The following is a 23,163-nucleotide window of genomic DNA, read 5'->3' as shown; positions in this document are numbered from 1 at the left end:
ATTGAAGTGCTGATATATGACCCATTACTGTTTGTGGAATTAGAGGAATGTTACCATCTTCATCAGTGTCATTCACCACCTCAGATTTCTCTTGTACTCACCGAACAGTAGCACTGTCACTCAATGTTTGATGAGGTGGCTCTGTGTACTTGATAGCAACCCATTCACAAATAATTTCTTTGTCAACAGTTTCATATCCAGGAGTACTTTCAAAAACAGCAGCTAACAGTGCTAATGAACAGTCTTCGTTATCATCGGAATTACAGATTGTCAATTTTAGGGTTAATGTGTTTCCATGACTTGGCTGTGGTTGACTGTTTTACCCTACTTTTGACACTGTGAATTGGGTCTAACACAGTTAATTGTTTCCAAAATGTTTAAAGATTGCTGCCTTCATTGAAAAGTTTTTGTAGAGACTTCCTTTATAAATTTTCTTCACGGCAGCAATGACAATATGATCCTTTTGCTGGAATGAAGCTGTCACATTAGGAGATAAATATTTTGCAAGTTCCATACCAACAATCAAGTTCAGAACATTTTTGGTCACATGCGTTGATGCATTGATCCAGTAACTATACAACTCTTGTAAGTAGGCCCTTCGACATTAAATGTTCTCGCACCTGAGACACAAAGCAAGCCTTGTTTGAAATACTGTGTGGTCCATCCATGTCCCTTTGTGGTGAAAATAATAGAGAGCTGAATTGTGTGTTTCTTTTCCTTTGAAATAGTTTGTTTCTTTTAGCTTTAGCTATTAAACCAAGCTTAACTGTGTGTTATCCCATACCATTAGCACAATACAACACGGGTAACCTTTCCTAGCTTAATTCATAACTAGGCGCACAATTCTCTGTCTCGAAAGCTAAATTCTTTGTTGGTAGATCCTTACAACACAATCCGGTTTCATCCTCTGTATATTTGCTCTAGCTTTAAATTTTCTCGTACAATAAACTTGGAAATCATTAAAAAATTCAGAAGCAGCCTTATTATCCCCACTTAACGTTTCTCATTGGATGACAGTCTTCCAAATACCTTGATGTTCTTTAAATTTTGTTAACCAGCTGGAGGATGTGTTAAAAACTCCTCAGTCCACAAGGTTTTGAAGAAAAATTGGACCTGTTTACTAGATATTGCGCCAGATACTTGTGTGCTCTTTGTTCTTCACTGTTGAAACCATTCCAACATTGCTTTGTCCTGTTCTGCTTACATAGATATTTTCAGACGAACTATGAGATGCAACAGAACTGCTAGCAAATGAGCTAGTTTGTCTTTGTTTTTCCTACTATCACATATTGTAGTTTCACCTACACTGTAAATCAATACCAGATTTCATGTACCAATACTGCCTTCTTTCAGTTTGTATATTATTTCCAGTTTCTGCTATATCGCTAACAAAACACATTTTTGGATTAAAAACATTGGTTGGCACAAACAGAAACCTGTGAATATCTCCCCCAACAATGACAGTCCAGCGCTTACAGTGTTCGGGCACAACATTCTTTGCTACATTTGTGTTGTAATGTGACATTATTGCTCACCCATGACCACTCCTGAATTAAAGAAAAATTTTCCGCAAAGCAGACATTTGCGCACAGATAATAAAGAATTTACAGTATTAAAGCTTCCGTGCATCACACATAATCTTTGAATGCATGGCAATGGAGAGTAAAAGATACAGAATCTTTGGGACAACTACATCTGAAGAAATTGTGTCTAACAAAAACTGGTAGAGGGACTCCATGCACTATTAAAGGGCACTTGTTGGCTTTACTAGATATACAGGGGACGATACCGCACAATAAACCTAGTTTCAGTGCGGGCAGTGGCAGCTCAGACCTAAGCTGTTTTACCTCTTCTGTTAAATTAATTAATCAATCAAAAGTTTCCGTTCTCTTTTTATGTATGCCTGTCGGTGACTCATTCGCCTGCTATTCGGTGAGTGGGTCTCCTTTACTTCTGAATTATTCTCATTCCACCAGAACTTCCCGTACTTTATTGATGTGAAAATGTCACTTTCAAAATTCACAGTACAAGACAAAAACTTAATGACAAGGTATCTCAAAAAAGTTAGGTATATTGACCGATATTTAGAAGGGTGGACAAAAATATGAAAACACTGTGAGTAGTGCATGCTTGAACATGAATGCAGATCCTATCCAAACACGCGGGTTGTCCTGTTGTATTTGTCCACTGTTCTATGTAGTTGTGTGTGCGTTATGTTGGAGATCAGTGCATTCTAAGGTGGGAAAATAGTTGGTGCTTATATGGTGGGTGTTTCCGTAATGATGGTTGCTTGAAGTATTTGATGTTTCAGAAGGCACCGTATTGAAGATTTATACAGCGTACAGGAAATGTGGTGAAACATCATTCACTAAGTAACAACGTGTACAAAGGTGTGTCTCGAGTAGAGTTGTAAAACTATTGTAGGTCACCGTAGACTGTCATAAGTAAGTGTAAATGTAGTTTTCATAGTAGCTTTGGTCAATTAAGATTACCTGCTTACATGTACGTTCAGTGTGTGGTGTGCCTGAGATGCCCACTAAACCCGCTGCGCAGAACAGGTAGTTAGGATTGTGGAAAGGGCCAAATAAGGTTGGGGTCAGTTTCACCTTCTAATTGTAATTTATCATAATTTAATAACACTTTTACAACCGAAGCGGCTCATAACCGGACCTTTACCGAATGCAACTCTTTCACGGCTGAAGGCCTCCAAACAGGAAATCTTAACAAATCATCAAGATAAAAATTCAATTAAGTTAGCAATAAAATAATTAAAAAAAATACATCACAGCAAAGTAGATAGAACAAACATATGCAAGGTGCAATACCAAAGGCTGAAGGCCACAATTCAGTTTTAAAATTTTAGAATGTATTACCATAGACTTTTAAAGGCAGAAGGCCGCAATGTTTAAGCTTGAAAGATAAATTTAAGAATTAATTTTGCAAACATTTTTTAAGATAAAATGAAATAACCATAAGCCTTAAATTTTAAGCCACTAAAAACAGTTAATTAAACACTGGTGGCACTCAGAAGCCTCCAGGGAGGTCAGTCTACCCTCATTCACTTAGGCGAGACAGGTGGTGAGGCCAACTACACTTGATCCGTCGGAACCCAACCAGGGGACAGCCACGAACTGACCGACACAACAGCTTGGTTAATTGCACCCCATGGCAGCTAAATTTGAGCAATACAAACACTCGATGTTGCTGACAGGAAAACCTTCCCAACAGCGAACCACCGAAACGAACCACACAACATGAATGTATGTGGCTTGAGTAGTTGAAACCACGACTCAACTTTGACATCTTGGGCCGGTGAACCACAAAGCTCGTAGCGATCGGACAGCTCCACACATGCTGCGACACTGCGCAGGGCCCGGCAGCGGACCCAACCATGCAGAGCAAAAACGCTTACTGGCTAAACGACATCCCTGCACCAGGAAAGGACTGACCCAAGTTCCACAAGTTGGGCCCAGAAACGCTCGGAGAACCAGTTACACCTCGCCTGATGAGACGACCGACCTCTCAGAGCCACTACGCCAACAACATTTAAAATAACTTGTCAAAGGAAATAACACAAACTACATACAGAACCTGAAAACCACTTCCACGAACACCTGAACGGTATCCGACCGTAACTAAGCATGTACAAAGACAAATCAGGAGTTGATGCGCGCATGCACACACACACACACACACACACACACACACACACACACAGAGCTGACTCATGAATGATTGGTGAGCCAAAACGGGTCGTCTGGTAGGACGACTGACCGACGATCCACCAAGACCATGGCCCAGCTCGCTCAAGTGATGCATGGCGGCAATGGTCGGGCGAGCCATTTCGGCGCAGACCTCACTGCTCCAACCTGACTGCACTAGTGCCACATTGAAACTCCCCGACTGGCAGGTCCAGGGTGCACTCCAGATGCGTTCCAACTGACTGACAGACCCGAAGTTGCTGTCTGAGCTGGCTTATGACAGACAACGACCGGAAAGGAATAGCAGTCGAGCAAAGATACTATGAAAGGGAATATATCGATACGCACTGCTAATGCCGCTCACGGTCAGGCAAAGCAGCAACTCAGTGATAGTAGTAATTTAATACGTTAAAAACAGGGTGTAAAATACGTGATGTCAGGAATACGAGCCACTCACAGCTCAGTGCCTATCGGGCATTACTTTGTAATGATCGCTTTCTTTACATTTGTGATCAGGGTCCTACAAGATTCCCTTAAAAACTGGAAGTGATAAACCATCTAGAAACTGAATGTGGATATATAAAAGCCCGCATAACCTGCTGAAAATTTTTATTTTACATAGTTATCCCTCTGTCTGATACTCAAAAATAAATAATTTTTATAGCAAAACTGAACTTGTCAGTGTTAAATGAGCTTCTATTTGAAACTTCTTGATTTTTAACACGAAATAGAGGTATATTATAGTAATAAAGAAAACAAATACAGGTTTATAGTATAATGCTAGAAAAGGCAATTTACTCAACAGAAAGGTAAAATGAAAAACTGGAAAATGAAAATATATCATACCTCTCTTCCTTTGTTGAACTTATATAAAACACATTTCTGTTACTCATAAACAACTTTCACGTTTATCAATAATTATAGGAAACTCTTGCCTTTGATCAAGATGATAAATGTTCTGTTGAGTACAAAATAATAATAATAATGTATTTTTTAAGTGTATGCATGTAAACTGCACTTGCATCAAAAGTAATTGCTTTGGTTACATAAAAGTGCAGAAGTTACTCAATCAACTACGTTTTATTTCTTATAACATGCAATTTATATTTTGTAAGGATATAAAATACACAATGGACGAACGCTGAATGATGTGCGGTTCTAGTTGTTTGCAAAACACACAACCATACAAACAAAAGACAAAGAGAAGTCATTGGCTCCCAGTTCCTCCCATATACATCACTTATGTTTCTTTCCCTACCAATGCTAGTGCTAATCCTACCATTTGCCATGTCATTTATGTGTTGTACCAAAACTGTCAAACCGTAGTTTTGGTAGAATGCAACTCTACTCTTAGATGATTGAGACGGTCATTGCAACAAAAAATAAAAGAACTGCAGAAATCGCTGCAGAGCTGAACACTGCGCTCTTGAACCCTGCCAGCACCAAAACAACATGAAGAGAGCTCCATAAGCAGGGTGAGCTGGTATTCCAAAACCACTCATCAGTGCTGCAAATTCCCCCAACGGGAAACATGTTGCCGAAGTCATTCGTCCATGGAACAATGGAAGAAAGTAAATTTGTTGTGAGGATGAGAGAAGTAATCTGGAATTGATGTTTTACCCCCTCATCCTCTCAACAGGTGTCCTTCTCAACATGTGGTCAGAGTGACCCGTTGCTCCTTTCCAGCCTCCCCCAAGGTGTCCCTTTTGTCTCACTGAGGAAAGAAGTAACTATTACAAAAGCTAGGTGTAGGTGCTGTATACTTTGTATGTTTCTATTGGCTTATTATAAGAACTGTTGAACAAAGATCTTAACTATTACAACTGACGCAAGCTGCTAAGGTACTGGTTGCTGAGCACTGCCTCATTTGTGAGCAGGAAATGAAATATGATAGTACAAGCAGGCACCAGGCTTAAAAGATAATTCATTAGGAGATGTTCAACATTAGTGTGTCCGATTATTTAATAAGTGGCAGTGGGGGCTTTTGTTTAAGTAAACTGTGAGATCTGTGTTCCAATTTTCTTGGACATCAACAGAAATCTTATAAATTTGATAGGAGGTCCACCTCAGTGCGAGATGCATAATGGAAAATCATTGTTGACATTACTTTACAGTTCTTAAAAGGTAACATATGACTTGTCGGCATCTCCAGTTCATCTGGAATACAGAGAGTGAGCATCTGAAAACCGTTTTTGATGCAGTTGGAGAATACAGCTAGGAAAGTTATTAAGCTGTTCAAGAAATTACAATCTGAGCTTGTCTGCAAATACGAAAAGCTGGAGGTTGTGAGCTTTGTCAAAAAATCAAATGTATATCTTCCAAAGACTTTGTTTGTCATGGCATTTCCTGTCCAGTACTCTTCTTCCTCTGGTTTTTTTTTTTTTTTTTTTTTTTTTTTTTTTTTTTTTTTTTTTTTTTTTTTTTTTCCCCACTGTGATTTTTGGGCTACTTTGTTATTCTGCCTGTTGAGAAACAGTAATGTTTTTCAGTTCTATTTTGTGTGTTTATTTTCTGAAAGTTTCATATTTTTCATTACCATGTGTGTTACATGTGCACACAATTATTTTTTAAATACCATACTAAATTCTGCTGATATGCTTACATTACTCCTCATTGAGTTCTTCTGTTGCAAGTTTGTTCTTGCTTGTTCTTTTACTGCATGTGCACCTTCAGCACATCTATTGGGTGGCCAGCTTTCAACTTATTTTACAAATGCTCAATTAACCACACATTCCAGAAGTCTATTTTTCTCTGTGTTTTAAAACATTTGTTATTACTTTTATGTACTGTAGAAATAATTTTCACATTACCAAAAATCTGCAGCAATGTCTCCTGTGCAAGCTTATTTTGTATTCTATAGTAAAGGTTGCTTGTGAACTAAAAGTAAATTTCCAAATTGACACAGCATTAATAGTTACATTAATAGACTGGAAATATTACTTAAATGAATGATGAAAACGCAATAGTATGTAAAATATAATTATAAAGAATAAATGTTGACATATTGTTCTCATTAAGGTTATGACTATTGAGAAGACTTTCGTTATTGTTAGAGTCCCTCAGTGAAGAGACGTCAGGAAGACTTACTTTTTAAAAAACTATGATCCTTACTGTGTCCTGGTTTTGTAAGGTTTGTCTTTTAGACTGGTAAAGATCATAATATTTAATTAAAATAAAGCATTCTACTATATTTTCAGGTAGCAATACTGGTGCTGGAACAGGACCAAGAAATAAGCCTTATGTAATTGATCCATCCGTACAGTCTGGCAACCATGTGTCATCATATGGGATGCCAGCACCATATGGAGGTGGACAACAGGTTTATCCAGGGTCACCTGCTGCTCCTCTCACCACACAGCCGGTTGCCTCCTATCCTCAGGCAGATGTCTACAATCCTCAAGGTTACATATGTTATGTAATGATCATGAACTGTAGGTGATTTATTTGCTGCTTTTATTAAAGCAAACTTTCAGAAAGAGCATTAGCAATTCAAAGAGAGAGTTTGTCAGACAAATCTTTATCAGTGAGAAGTGAGTGCGCTGCTATGTATTGGCACGTATATGCATACACATCCATTTGTAATAGATTCCAGATAGTTGCTATGCCGTGCTGAACACTCTGGGCTACACGAACTGTATTTCCACTATTAGAATGTAATTCTCCTTCACCCCTCCTCCCTTTTGCCCCCCCCCCCTTCCCCCCCCCCCCCCCCCAACTCCTGCTGCTATTTGCCTGTATAGCCACCAGAGCCACCAGTTGAAGTTCATCACATTACTTACCTATTAATTGTTACTAATTACTTACCTGGTGTTGCCCGGTTACTTCTTTGTGTGCTCCCTTCTTGCTTCCGCTTCCCCCATTTCTTTTTAACTTTCCAACCTCCATACTAGTGATTGTATGTGTTTGTGTAGAAAGGATTTATCAGAATGTAAAGACTGGATAAACGAATTCCTGCACAAACAGCTCTTTGTAGCTCTATTCTTTCATATTTCATCAAATATGAACTTACAAGTCAACAGGACTGTAACGAATTAGTCTAACTAGTGCAAAAACCATAAGTTCCATGTTAAAATTGGTTGTTCTAGACTATGTTTTCAAGTTGCACTGCTCCAGGCATTCCAGAGTTATGCCAGAGCTGCTGTTGTGACTGTAGTAATAATATTAATTTTCTTCCTAGGCACTGCATAATTTGATGTCTCTGCAGCAGTGAACATCTTGATTTTTGGATAGTTCCTTTCTCTGTTACTAAATTATGGCTGCAACAAAGCTGCGATTGTGTTGACATTAGGTACCTAGGATAAAGTTTTATTTTCGGTAATTTTATATGTTATGAAACATATTCATTCAACACCAGAAAAGGAAGTTAATTCACTTACTTTGGCCCTGTTTGAACACACTTGTATTGCAATTCTGAACTAACTCACTTGTTCAACAGAGTGGTGACAGATCACAATATGATCCATGGAACATGCAAAAAACTGTCTATTTTGCCACTCATCATTAATATGTTTATTAACCCCAGGGCAACAAATGTAGATGGCAAGAGTTGGTGTGGAATCTTTGCGTATTACCTAACATTAGTCAGGCATGCAGAGCTCTGCGTAGATAAGCAGTTTAATTCCTTAGTTTTGTGCGACATGAATTCAGAAATTGAGAAAATTACCAGCAGTTTATATACAGTGTATGCATGTTCTTAGTAAATGGGTTCGTTAAGGGGTGCTAAGTGAATGTATGTTTTAAGAAAAGTTTCATGAATAAATAAATTCAGTAACAATGTTGAAAGCTGTTGGGCATTTTTATGTCAATGGAGAGAGCAACAGGAAGGGAACTCCATAAGGAAACTGTTCCCATTCTTATTTTATGGGGGATAGTGAGTCTAACATGTCACAAGAGGCTGTAAAATAATAAAATATCCTCTGTGGTGAGAGGTTATCATCACTGCTTGCAGTAATGTATATTTAGCATTCACAATTTTTCAATATTAATGAAACACAACTGAGCAAATAGAAATAATTTGCTTTGCAAAACTAGATCTACTCTGACAATATAAATGGTGAATGTAAGGCACTAAACACTCTTCCCTTTCACCACTTACAGAGCCACCAGCTTCAAAGACAGTATTTAATCCAGTTCAGCCAATCCCTGTCCCTCCAGGCGGTGCTCCACCAGGGTGGAATGACCCACCTGTACTGAAAAACTTTGCAAAAAACCAGGTAAGTTCTGAAAAGCCTGTGTATTGAGAAAGTAAGATTCAGATCTGTTTTAAGTTATTTGGATTTAGGTTTTCTGTGGTTCTGCTTAATCACTTACAACAAATGTTGTGCTTGTTTGTTTGAGGGGGACACATCAAATTCCTATTCAGTCATTCCTCAGTCTGAGCTTGTGCTTCATCTGTAATGATCTTACCCCTGACCTTTCATTCATTCTGCCCTCTGTTTTCTCCTAGTATCTTTCCGTCTTTCAAATCCAAAGTTGAGTAGCTTTTGAGTCCTTTCACGGAATACTAAGAAAAGTTTTCCACATGTTATTTGATAATGAAAAACGAAGTAGGTATTGCTTTCTCTCTGCCCCTTCTTCTTTTTCATGCTTATTCTCTGGGCAATAATCTAGTTCTACATAATGCACCTACATTTCCAGAAAATTCAAACTTTTCTACACTAAATACAAATGTTACAATTGTTGTCTACTGTCCTATATTGCATTCTCCATTGGTTTCTCTATAAAGTTGACTAGTGCCCTTGATTATCTCTTCACCATATGTAATGTTGCTTGATATAAGTATTATAATTTCACCTTAGCCATCTGCTTATTCCTTCATCACACATGTAGTAAACACACATTTATTTAACAACAAAGATCCTTTCAGTGACTTGCATTGTAACACTAGTGTGCTACAAATTTTATTTAGCTTAAAACACATATGCTGCTTAACCTATGCAGAAATTATGTATGTGGGTGTTTTTGATCGGTGTATATATCTATCAGTGGTCACTTATGTATACCCATCCTATTTAGTGTTGTCATAGAGGAGTTCATAGTGGCTTTGCAATGTGTGTAGTGAAATGATTTTTTGATTTAGTCGAGCGCTATGTTGGATGCTATTGAAGTGTGATGGCTCTAGTAAGACTCTAGGTCAGGCACCACTGAAATGTGTTCAATAAGCATATGTGTACTTCTTAAGTAACAGATCCCAGTATATTGCCCTCAACTATGAGTATTCATCAGAGATGTGGGTATTGTCAGGAGTGCCCCAGGGAAGTGGGGTAAGGACCACAATTTTTCTCTACATACATAAATGATCCGATGGACAGGGTGAGCAGCAGTCTGTGGCTGTTTGCTGCTGATGCTGTGGTGTACGGTAATGTGTCATCATTACATGACTGTAGGAGGATGCAAGATGATTTAGACAAAATTTCTGGTTGATGTGACGAATGGCAGCTAACTCAAATGCAGAAAAATGTAAGTTACTGCAGGTGAACAGGAGAAACAATCCTTTAATGTTAGAATACAGCAATTAGTATTGTGCTACTTGACTCACTCACATTGATGAAATATCCAGGTGCAATGTTGCAAAGTGATATGAAATGGAATAAGCATGTAAGAGTGGTAGTAGGGAAGAGCGAATGGTTGACTTCGATATGTTGGGAGAGTTTTAGGAAAATGTGGTTCATGTGTAAAGGAGGCCACACATCAAACATTATTGTGATTCATTCGCGAGTACTGCTTGAGTGTTTGGGATCCCGATCAGGTCAGATTAAAGGAAGACATTGAAACTATTTGTAGATGGGCTGCTAGATTCATTATTGGTAGGTTCAGTCAATATGCAGGTATTGTGGAGATAATTCAGGAACTCTAATTGGAATCCCTGGAGGGAAAATAACATTCTTTTCTCGTAACACTATTGACAAAGATTAGAGGATCGGCATTTGAAGTTGGCTGCAGAGTAATTCAAGTGCAGCAAACATACATTTTGCATAAGGAAATTAGGGGTCTTATGGAAGCACATAGATAGTCCCCCCCCCTCCCCACTGCCCTCCCCCTCGCTTTATTTGGAGTGGAACAGGCGGAGCATATACGTAGATGTATATGTAATTGTAAGCTATTGCCATTCTTGGTTTCTTTAAATGCTGTGTACCAGGTGGCTTGGAACGGTGTCAATAAGTTTATCCTTTTCTGGAATGAATGTACATGCATTCAAACAATAATCATAGATGTCATATGGTGATGGTGGTGACATGCATATTCTGAATGTGTTTTCTCTAAGTGATAAAATGACCATTTTCTCTGAAGGTGTTTATTCAGTTACACATAATCTGACAATGTTAGTCTTTCTCTAGTGCTTTTCATTGTTGGTTCCCATTACTTTTGTGCTATTTCCCACCAGCACACAGAAATTTACAGCAGCTGCAAACATTAATGTTTGTTGCCATGAGGAATCTCCCACTTGAGTAATGCCAAATTTGTGGCTCTGAAACGGGACTTGAGTTGGCTGGTGCGTCTCCTCATCATGGCACGTGTCAAAAGGTTGCGGCTGTCTCAAACTTGTGAAGACAGTCTGTTGTTAATATAATTAAGTCTTGGCTTCTTACTCATATCCTTCTCATGTTATCCTTACAATAACATACTATTAGAGTTTCAGTTTCATTAAGAATATATTCTTACCATTCTGGTAAGTCCTTGATCCACATCTCCATCTATGCTTTGCAAGCCACCTTTCAGTGTGTGGTGGGGAGTACTTATGGTGCAGTTATGATTTATCACCTGTCTCAGTGATGAGTGGGAATGTTAACTGTTAGTGGATCTCTGGATGCATTTTTTGTCATGGTCATTTTGTGAAGCAGGTAGGAAGAAATACGCTGTTTAAATCTTCTTGCAACATATGCACTTGGAATTTTAACAGTAAATCTCTCTGTGATGAACAGTGCCCCTCTTGTAGTGTCTGCCTTAGGGGTTTGATGAGCAGCTGCACCTTACTCTCGCATTTACTAAACGAAATGTACCAGTTTCCATGGGATCTTCTCTATATCTTGTATTAATCTGGTGTGATAAGGGTCTCAAAGTGCGTGACACTACTCAAGAATTTATGAAACAAAGAATTTGGAAGATACCTAATTTATGTGTGAATGATTTTTCTAAGGCAATGTAAAACAGTGGGAAGTCCTGGATGGATTAACAACAATGTGGAAAGAATAGACTGCTACTAACTATGTAGAAGAAGCGTTGAGACAGAGACAGGCAAAATGAAAAAGACTGCTAAAATATTAAACTTTCAAATGAAGTCCTTCCGAAATAGAAAACACACACACACACACACACACACACACACACACACACACACACACACACATATTCATACAAGCCCAACTTGTACACACATGGCCACTTTCTCCAGGTGCTGGATTGTCCCATAATCTGTCTGGTATCTGCTTTTGTTATAATTATTTTCATGTAGTCACTCTACTGTAAGTTTCTCCAGATGTTAACTCTCAGATAGTTTATTGTTGTTAATGTTTCCAGAGATATGTTGCCAGTAGTATAGACAGACCAGAATTATTAGTTATTGTGCAACTGTCATGCAGATATCACAATTATGAAAAAGTAAGTTTTATAGGAAGGAACATCTAGAAAATGGTTACTTCTGAAAAGTTAGTATGTAGTGAGCTCCATTGACTTTAGCATCAGAAGTGAGTTACACAAAGAGTAGTGCCTGTAGAGATTTTCACATGAATGTAGCTGCTCACTTTATTTGTGAACTGAAGAAGGAAATGAGTGACAGTATTGGCACTGAATATATTTCACCATATTTTAAGCAGTAACTGGTAAGTTATAGATGTATATCATGGTTGCTAATTACTACCATGAAAAATGATGCAAAAAGATATATTGATTTATTTTAGAAAGTCAGTGTGATTTACGTAAGAGAATTTTGCTAAAGAAAGAAAAGTTTTTCCTTTAAATTAATATTGAATTTCTTGTTAATCTTAGTCTATTTTACAAGAAGGAAGATTATTAAGTAAATATAAAAAGCAGTAAAGTGGAAATGAGCCATGAAAGAAATGGGTTTTTGAAAACGTATTTTCAGGTGTGTTTACATTGTATTTTTTATTGATTTTATCCCAATTAATTATACTACTAACGGGTTCCTTCTTTTAAGCAAGCTTACTTTGAGGCTGTTCCGGTGAGTCAGATACATATTTTTAACATATGTCATATAGGCCTATATAACAAGCTAATAGTTCATGAACTTATGTGAAATCTGTTTACAGTATTATAAGGAATTCTGAAATTCATGTTTGCCTTGTACACATCATTGTCAAGAGACGAAAGATTTGTTAATTTTCTACAGAAACTTAAGAAACACTAATGTTATGGTATAAAGTTTTTGTCAAATGTTGGTTCATTTGTTTTATAGTTTCAGTTGTGAATGTGCCACTTATTTCTGGTTTTAAAATTTCTGAAAGCTTGTACTGTCTCCTTCAGCTCTGTAATTCTGGGTGATGGATTCTTGCTTTCAAGAGTTTATCAGTTTCATTGGATTATATGGATGCGTTTTGGCAAAATGGTGTCTTTTTTTCTGCAACTGATGTGCAGGAATTGTTTTTTAGAAGAGTACAAAATATGTTACTTGCTGTGTTGTCATATTCTCCCCCCCCCCCCCCCCCCCCCCCCTTTTCCACTTTCTTTAATTCTTCATTTCTTGTCCTCGGTTTTGACATACTGGCTGAAAAAAAATAGGGGTTGGATGTGCAACTACTGTCTACTGTAAATGATGTAGGTGACAGATACACAGTTGCGTTTCACATGTTTACCGTCACTTTTCACAACCCCCTGGCTGGTTGCTGTGGCCGAGCGGCTCTAGGTGCTTCAGTCTGGAACCATGCTGCTGTTATGGTCACAGGTTCGAATCCTGTCTTGGGCATGGATTTGTGTGATGTCCTTAAGTTAGTTAGGTAGGGACTGATGACCTTAGATGTTAAGTCCCATAGTGCTTGGAGCCATTTGAACTGTTTGCACAACTCCCTGATAATACACAGTTATTTGCCCAGTGCACTGTTGTTATAACTACTCGTAAGCCTCATTAATAGTTAGCAGGCGAACATGCACATACTGCTACAATAGTTTCCTGTTGAACATCAATGAGCAGTAAAAACATAGCCACATAATTCACAGTTCCTTCGGAATAATCAGTTATTATGGAACAGACATTGTCACTGCTTTAACACATGGCCTATTGGTGTAACACTTATTTCACTGTTAAGTTGATGCATTGTTATGATTCTAACCAACACAGGTTTGTCGTCTGAAACTCGGTCATGGACTGACTGTCCCATGACCAAAAACCGGGCCCTTATATATCCTCACAATAATAGGTGCTGAAACTACACAGTGTTCGAAGTTAAATTTACAGAAATTAAATTGAAACTTAACTCATTAAATTAACTAAATACATCGAAAGATTCCGTCTTTTTAACAGTTTCTTCCGCTACACGAGTTAAGCCAAATTATTTGTTTAAATGATGAAATTAACATACATAGTTATATAAACAATACTTTTGACAAAACTGTTAATTACTTTGGAATTAATGAAGGGCTGGTTTTGCTAACATGTTTTCAAATAGAGCCAAATGTATCCTTTAAGAATGCTATTGTTTCATCTCCCAAATGTTTATAATTAGCACAGAATTTATATTTGTTTATATGCCAACAGTAGAATTTAAGTTATGAAACAATTACTGATTTAACCCTATAAAGAAAGATACGAACTGGGAGTAGTCGAAAAAAGTAGAAAACCAATTACATACATAAAACTAAGCACAAAATTAGATCTGGTGTTTATATTCTTTTACACTGGGGGCCAACCTTTTTCTTTTATGAAAATACAGATTATATTCACATACGTCAATGGTAATTAATTCAAAAATGATGGCAAAACAAGAGGGGAAGTACAAATATCCCAGCTTGTTTCATCACAGACTCCACAGACCGACCTCACAAGCAAGCTGATGTTTCTGCGGACCCCATGGGGCAGGATCATCCTGCTTCTGTGCCCTGTAGTAGTGACTCATCCCCAGCTGTCACTCAGCAGCCATCGAGGTGCCACCCCTACATCTCATCCTCATCATGACTCTCCTCCAATGGAATGTTCACAGCCTTCTGTCCCACAAAGAGGATTTATGGCTGCTTTTAGAATTGCAGTGTCCCCTTGTACTCTGCCTTCAGGAAACAAAATTGTGCCCTCACGACCACTTTGAGCTTTCACATGTCTTACCGATTCGTTTTGACCTTCTCCCTGAGGACGGCATTCCATCTCATGGGGGCATCATGCTGCTCATGCGGGATGACATTCATAGTCCACCCATCTTCCTGACTACCAATCTTCAACCTGTTGCAGTTTGCCTTTTCCTTACCCACCTGACTTTTTCCCTCTGTACCATTTATGTCTTTCTGTCATTTGCTGTCACCAGGGCAGACTTCCTTCAGCTTATTTGGCAGCCCATGTTTTTGCTACTCAGTGACTTTAATGTGCATCAACCCCTTTGGGGTTCTCCCATGACCTGTCGAGAGGTGCTCTCTTGGCTGACCTTAACCAGCTTAACCTCTTCTGCCCTAACACTGGAGCACTCACTTTCCTTTCCGACTCCTCGCACACCTATTGCCATTTGGACCTATCCTAATGCACTGCCCAGCTTGCCCGTCATCTTGAGTGGTCTGTTCTTTCTGACACCTATTTGAGTGACCATTTCCCGTTTACTGACTCCTACCCCATCCACGTGCCCTCCCAAATGGCAGTTTCGTAAAGCTGACTGGCAGCTTTACTTCTCCCTGGCGATGTTCGAAGAACAAGATTTCCTCAGTTATGATGACCAAGTGGACTATCTCACAAACATTATCCTTACTGCTGCGGAACGTTCCATTCCCCACACTTCTTCTTTACCACCTCATGTCCCAGTCCCTTAGTGGACTAAGGCATGCCACGATGCAATTTGCGCACGGAGGCATGCTGTCTGCCTTTTTAATCACCATCCTTCGATGGCAAACTGCATTCGTTATAATTAGACGCATGCAAAGTGTCATTGCGTTCTTCAGGATAGCAAAAGAGCTAGCTGGATTTCATTCACTAGTTCCTTTAACAGTTCCACACCTTTCTCTGTTGTGTGGGCCAACCTCAGATGGCTCCCTGGGACCAAGATCCATTTCCCAATTTCTGGCCTGACAATGTCATCGTGGACCCTATTGCTATCTCCAACACCTTGGGCTGCCATTTTGCGGAAGTTTCGAGCTCTTCCCACTATCAGCCTGCCTTCCTCCATCGGAAGCAAGCAGAGAGGCTCGGGTGATACCCTTCTCTTCTCCGAATAGTGTGTGTTACAATGCCGCCTTTACTATGAGGGAGCTAGATCATGTTCTCAGTTCATCCCAATCCTCTGCCCCAGGGCCAGACGCCGTCCACATCCAGATGTTGCAGCACCTTTCTCTTGTGGGCAAGCACTTTCTCCTTAAAACATACAACTGCATCTGGGCAGAGGGCACATTTCACAGATGCTAGTGTGAAGCCACTGTCATTTCCACACCTAAGGCCAGTAAGGACGAAAACCTTCCTTCTAGCTGCCACCCCATCTCTCTTACCACCTTTGTTTGTAAGGTGATGGAATGTATGATCCGTAGCTGGCTGGTGTGGTGACTAAAGTCCCGCAATTTACTAATGAATGCGCAGTGTGGATTTCGAGTGTGGCGTTCTGCAGTTGACCATCTCATTACTTTGTCCGCCCTTGTCATGAATGGTTTTCTATGGAAATCCCAGACTGCGACTGTGTTTTTTGATTTGGAGAAGGCATACAACACCTGCTGGAGAGCTGGTATTCTCCGTACTCTTTACATGTGGTGCTTCTGTGGGCGCCAGCCTTGTTTCCTTCAGGTATTTTTAAAAGACCGAGTTTTCAAGGTGCATGTGGGTTCTGCCTTGTTGGACACCGTTAGCCAGAAAAATGGTGTGCCTCAGGGTTCCGTTTTGAGTGTCTTCCTCTTTGCTATCACAATTAACCGTATAATGGCCTGTCTCCTGCCGGGCATCTCTGGCTCCCTTTTTGTTGACGATTTTACCAACCATTGCAGTTCTCCACAGACCTGTCTCACTGAGCGACATTTTCAGTGCTGTCTTGATCATCTTTACTCCTGGAACATCGACAGTGGCGTTCGCTTTTCCATTGACAAAGCCACCTGTATGAATTTCTGGTGGTGCAGATGGTTTCTCTTGCCGTCTCTACGTCTTGGGCCTGTTGCCCTTCTGTTCATTGAAACTATGAAATTCCTGTGGCTCATGCTCAATAGGAAACACTCTTGGTCCTCCCATGTGTCTTACCTGGCAGCCCGCTGTACTCAGTTCCTCAGTGTCCTATGTGTCCTCAATGGTACTTCCTGGGATGCTGATCAAACCACCTTCCTCTGTTTGTACCGGTCACATGTCCATTTGAAACTCAACTATGGGTGCTCTGTTTATGCGTCTGCATGTCCATCCCTCTTATATTGTCTCAACACTATCCGCCATCATGACATCTGTTTGACCAGGGACGCCTTTTACACTAGCCCGGTTGAGAGTCTGTATGCTGGGGCTGCTCAACTACCACTGTCCTACCACCATGACTTTCTCCTCAGCAGGTATGCATGCCGTTTGTATGCCATGCGTGGCCACGCATTCTGTGCTGCCTTCTTCAATGATTCCTTTGATCACCAGTATGGGATGCATCCTTGTTCTCTGTTACCTCCTGGAGTCCGCTTTTGGCACTTGCTACAGTGGATTAACTTCACACTACCTGCAACTTTCCTGGTGGGTGTGAGCCCTTCACCACCTTGGCTTCGTGAAGGGCCCATGTTAACTTTGGTCTTCATTTTCTTCCTAAGGACACTACTCCATCCTCGGTCTATTGCCTTCAGTTTCACAACATTCGCACGGAACTTCGCGATAGCACCTTTGTACACACTGATGCTCTTGGACTGACCATGTGGTCAGGTGTGCCTTCGTCATTATCACCCATTGCTTCGATATCGGCGTCTGGCAAACTGCTCAGTCTTCACAGCTGTGCTCTTCGCCCTGTATCAGGCCACGGAGTACATCCAGCGACACAGCCTTTTCAATCGTGTTCTCTGCTCAGACTCGCTCTTTGCCCTTCAGTCTGTGCCCTGTTCCTGGTCATGTCGGTCTGCTAGGAAACGAGGCCGCTGATGCTGCTGCCAAGGTTACAGTCCTCGTTCCTCAGCCCGCAAGTTCCTCTGTTCCCTGCGATGATCTCTGTGTTGCCATGTGTCAGGAGGTGGTGTCCCTTTGGCATTGCCAATGGTCCTCCCTTCATGGGAATAAGCTCAGGATTATTAAGCCTCTCCCACCGGCTTGGACGACCCCCTCTCGGCCCTCCCGCCTGGAGGAGGACATTTTAACTAGGCAACACATTGTGTCCAAGTTTTAACTGTTGGCCACTTCCTGATGGAATGCCCAATTTTTTAACTGCTTACATTCCCGCTTGGGTTTGCCATCTGAGTTATCAGCCATTTTAGCAAATGACACACAGGCTGTCGACCACATTTTACTTTTTATCTGCCAAAGCAATATGGTGATGGCCATTTAATTTTTAGTTTTTGACCTCCATTTCAGTATGATGTCTTTTTTTAGCCCTTTTTCCATGTGCCTGTTTTTAGCTGTCTTCTATTATGTCAATAGGAACTGACGTATAATTATTTTTTAACTCCTCTCTGTCTTCGTGTTCTATATTTTTGAGTTCGGCGTGTATGACCCCACTTGTTTCTTGTGCCCTAAAGCAAAACAAAAGCAAATATCCCCTTGCTCCACACTCCCAACATTTCCCTTTTCTCACCAGGATCACATCATTCAATTACACAATATTGTAGCCCAGTAATAGCAGAATTATTGTGCAATCCTTGTTTTTAATATCTTTTTCATTGTAATTGATGTTTACCTTGGGATTAGTAGGTATCTAATATTACCACAGTTTGCTATTTCATCATTATAATTAGAGCACATCATCATCATCATCATCATTATTATTATTATTATTATTATTATTATTATTATTATTATTATTTCAATATTAAAAAATGCAGTCTAATGAAATAATGAAGCAGTTAGACAGCCATCTAACATGCATTTTGTAGTGCATAAAAGTATTCCACACACAAATTAGTAAGAAGTTGGAGACAACAGAAACTTCTCTGGTAGAGCATACAGGAGGCCAAATAAATTGTGTAATTGCTGATGTCAAACTAACTCTTTCCAACTCTTGACACATTCCACATACCATGGGGTTGCATACATAACAAACTAAATTTGTTACAGTTTGGGTCTCTCCTGATTTTTTTAAAAAAGTTCTGTTTTGTTTGTATTTTAAAGATACTTTTATTTTGAATATGGGAATTCGAGTTTTTAGTTTCTTTACAGTTAAGTTGGGTGGAAAGATAAAATTTCATAATTCATGATAGACAGAAGAAAATCCTTACTCACTGCACTTAAATTTACAGAAAACTGGAACACGATGCAGCTTGTCTCATATCCAAGTCACATGCTCATTTCCTAATTTTTGTGTATTAAAACAAACAAACAAACAAACATGTTACCAAGGAATTTCACATGAAAGTATTCAATAAGTTGTTCAGTCATCTAATGGTTGATGAAATAGATAATAGATGTTAAGAATAATTACTCTTCAAACACTAAATATGAGAAATTAAAAAGTTTTTCAGAGACAAAATTATGTGAGTAGTCCTTAATGTATTTAGGGCTTATTATTGTACAACTAGGCAGCCAAAGTACTCAAATACTATACGCCAAGGATTTCTGTTAATAACTATTTTGAGAAAATTATTTCCTAATTTTGACAAACGTGCTGAATTCCACTTAACCTGGTTTGTGTTGGAAAAGGTAAGTATGTGTGTTTTTTTGAGTCAGATCAACAACACATGTTGCTCTCCTGAAAAATGATGGAATATTCCATCCACTGGGAAAACTTCAAGACAAAATATGCATGTTTGTACTCTGTTGTTTGGGGTCTCTTGGCAGGTACTGCTTTTATCGTGATCAGCTACTCCAGTTACCAATGAAGAGTGTATGTTGTGAGGCAGCTAGTTAGTCGCAATGAAGCAATTGAAATGGAGCCTCTGTCAGATTGATCCATCACTAGATGTTTAAGAACTGTAGTAGCTTATAGAGACAGCTTAATGAGAACTTTGTGTCTATCTTGTGAAGTTTCTGTTTACCATGACTGTGAATGTCCACTCTTCCAGCCTTTCTTTCTTTCTTTCTTTCTTGTCTTGAGATTTGTCCGTGTTCCCAATAAATGGTGCTGAATGCACTATAGTGTCTGACTCGTAAGATGATATGCACATTTTCTGTGTTGTCCTCTCCTGCTCTTTCTAGTAGAGTACAGTTTACTTCTGATTTTTTTTTTTCTCTTTTCTATTTACTATACAGTTCGAATATAACATACTTCCTCAAATGTCTGCTGTGCATTCTGGTACAAGGCAATGGAATAGTGTGGTCAACCATTTACAGGTATTCATCTGTAGTGTAGATTTATGTGCACCGTGCATGGGGTTGAGCTTTAATTTTCTCCTAGAAAGCCCTGACAGTTTTCTTACATTAGCTTGCTCTCCTTAAATTTTGAATTTCATGCTGTTGAGAGGTTGTAATGTGCAACTAACAAAAACCACTTTTAACTTAGTAATTGAAGTGCTGAGTCATTAATAGGTACATACACAAAACTGAGATCTTTATATGACTGTTGACGGCTCATCGCTTCAACTACTTAGTGAGTTTTCACCTTTATGCCCAGATAATGGAACTTATTTGTATTCAATCAAAGACTTTCCATTACCACGTTTAAAACCACTTTTCCATTTTAGAAATTTTAGAAAAATTTGTTCCCCAGTTTATACAAGGTGTCTCTGGAAGAATGTGCAGTATTCAGGGGGATGACAGGGACGATCATTCAAAGCAAAAAAAGCCTAGTAAACAGAGGTTCTAGTATGCATACCGTAAGAGTTGTGTGCCCTTCTTCATCTTTGATACTGTGAAACAAATCTCTTCTACTGGAAGCTCTTTGATTTGCATATTTTGAGAGTTTGTAGTATGGATCGAAACAAGGAAAAAAAAAGCCCATTAAGCTTCTACTGAACAAGGGCTCATAGCTCCATTTTAGAGTCTATGTTTTACGAGGTCTGTTCAAAAAATTCCGAAACACTTGTAATTTTGTATCAATGGTGTGTTGGAGCAAAAAGCTGTTGGCATCCCTGCACATGCCTGTGTTTAATGTTTAACTGCTCAAAGTTTCACTGCTGTATGTCTGTTAATTATTGTTCAGTGCTATATTGAGTAGAGCGTCATGTCGTACAGTTTGCAAATTTCAAGATGGTGGAGTTAGAGAAGCAACACGTCTGCATTAAAATTTCTGAGCAACTTGAGGAAACCTTTACAGGGACATACCAAATGATGCAGGAAGCCTATGGAGATGAGTGCTGAAGCCATACTTATTGGCGATGCTCAAGTCAGGAACTTCAACAAAATTGAGTGTGCCAGTCAAAGACTGACTGTCTGAGAGATTGCAGAAGAATGTACATTTCAGTTGGATCATGTCATGAAATCCTGACATAGCATCATGGAATACATCGTGTTGCTGCCAAGTTCGTCCCATGGCTCATGAGTCAAGACCAGAAAGATCTTTGCCTCACAATCTGTGAAGAGCTTTTGTATCGCGCAAATGAAAACAAGATGTTCCTTAAGAGAATCATAACTTATGATGAGACTGGGGTTTATGGTTATGATGTTGAGGACAAATTTCAATCTTCACAGTGTGTCATGAAAGATTCTCCAAGAACAAAAATTAGCTCATAGGGTCAGGTCAGATATTAAAGCCATGCTGATAGTTTTCTTTGAATTTTAAGGATTAGTTCCTCATAAATTTGCAGAACAGGGACAGACTGTTAATCAATGGTACTGTCAGGATATGTTGCAGTGCCTGCAAGAAAATGCGAGAACGAAATGACCTGAAATGTAGTGAGACAATTTGTGGCTCTTTCATCACAATAACACACCCACGCATTCATCCTTGTTGATGCGTGACTATTGCCCAAAAAACGAAATCACTGTGCTGCCTCATCCTCCATACCTGACCCCTACAGACTACTTCTCCCCCAAAGTTGAAAACCCCATTGAAAGGATCAAGATTTGCAACGACAGTCAAGATAACAGAAAATTCTCAGATGGCACTTTGCGTGGTCCAGCAAGGGGCATACCAAGACTGCTTCTGGCAGTGGAAATGGCATTGGGAGTGGTGTATCATTTGTGGAGGAGAGTATTTTGAATGAGACAATGCACAATAGGAGAAGCAAATTCTTCCACAGTATCAAAGGTAGAGAATTACTCATACCTCGTAAGGTATGCATTTTAGAGCCAATGTTTACTAGACTTTTTTGCTTTGAATGATCGTTGCTGTCATACCCCTGAATATTGACCATTTGTCCCAGGACAGCCTGCCTACTGGTTGTATCAAAATTTCTTCAGTTTGCTGTTTGTATGTTTATTTTGCTCCAACCTGATTGATGTGTTTGGACTTTTATTTTCCACACACCCGACACTCACATCGTGACTTGCTGTCTATTTGTGCTTTCGTGAAGCATCCAGAAAAGTGAGTATTCACTCAGAGCTTGTACACTGTTAATGTATCCTCCTATTGATAATAGGAGTGAGCTGGTATGAGTTTCTGTAATTGAATCTCCCTAGTATTTCATCAGTTTAGAGTTTGAGAGAATTGATTTGATTTCAAACACCTAACGTAACTGTTGTAAGCTTTTGAATCATATGATTGCTGAAAATAAAGATCAGTGATAGTGCAGATGAACTTCAGACTAATTGTTAAAGAATATTCACAAGAACTGCAGCATCATGCACAATAGTATGATGAAAAGAATATATAAGTATGAATTTGCATGGTGATACATTGTGCATGACATAGAGAATAAAATTAGTTGGAAACAGGAAGTTTGTTAGTATAAGTTTAATTGAGAATCAAACTATTTTGTCTTATGAACTAAAAATTTTTTTCTCCCACAGCCAAAGCCAGAATATGCTCCTCAGAACCCAATAACTCACCCACTTTATGGGAGTGCGCAACCAGACCCTCCAGCAGCAAACTTCCAAAATGTGAGTATTTTTTTAAGTAAAGCACTATAAACAATGGGTTTTTTATTTTATTAATGAAGAATTAGGATGGATTGCTGCTCACAACATAGAGAAGGCAGACAGGCACATTTATGAGCAGATTGTGAATATTACTAAGCTGTCAGCCTAGGTCCTTCATCAGATGTACGTACACACACACACACACACACACACACACACACACACACACACACACACACACACTTGAATTGACATACACGTGGCCACTGTCATCTCCAG

General features: G+C 39.3%; 1 protein-coding gene across 7 annotated transcripts in view; it reads left to right on the top strand.

The window, feature by feature from the left end:
* LOC126161371 (protein transport protein Sec31A) overlaps nt 1–23,163 on the top strand; it is a 154,667-nt gene that overhangs the window by 118,072 nt on the left and 13,432 nt on the right. For 5 of the 7 annotated variants that reach the window (XM_049917142.1, XM_049917141.1, XM_049917146.1 and 2 more), the window contains 4 exons: nt 6,899–7,102; nt 8,799–8,914; nt 20,179–20,259; nt 22,816–22,905. In XM_049917142.1, the coding sequence (XP_049773099.1) occupies nt 6,899–7,102; nt 8,799–8,914; nt 20,179–20,259; nt 22,816–22,905 (491 nt within the window). Of the gene's footprint in view, nt 1–6,898; nt 7,103–8,798; nt 8,915–12,855; nt 12,880–20,178; nt 20,260–22,815; nt 22,906–23,163 lie in introns of all 7 variants that reach the window. The other 2 variants (XM_049917143.1, XM_049917145.1) reach the window with 2 other exon arrangements.

This window comes from Schistocerca cancellata, chromosome 2, assembly GCF_023864275.1.
Source record: "Schistocerca cancellata isolate TAMUIC-IGC-003103 chromosome 2, iqSchCanc2.1, whole genome shotgun sequence".
Lineage (NCBI taxonomy): Eukaryota > Metazoa > Arthropoda > Insecta > Orthoptera > Acrididae > Schistocerca > Schistocerca cancellata.
This window is presented reverse-complemented; position numbering and strand designations above follow the sequence as displayed.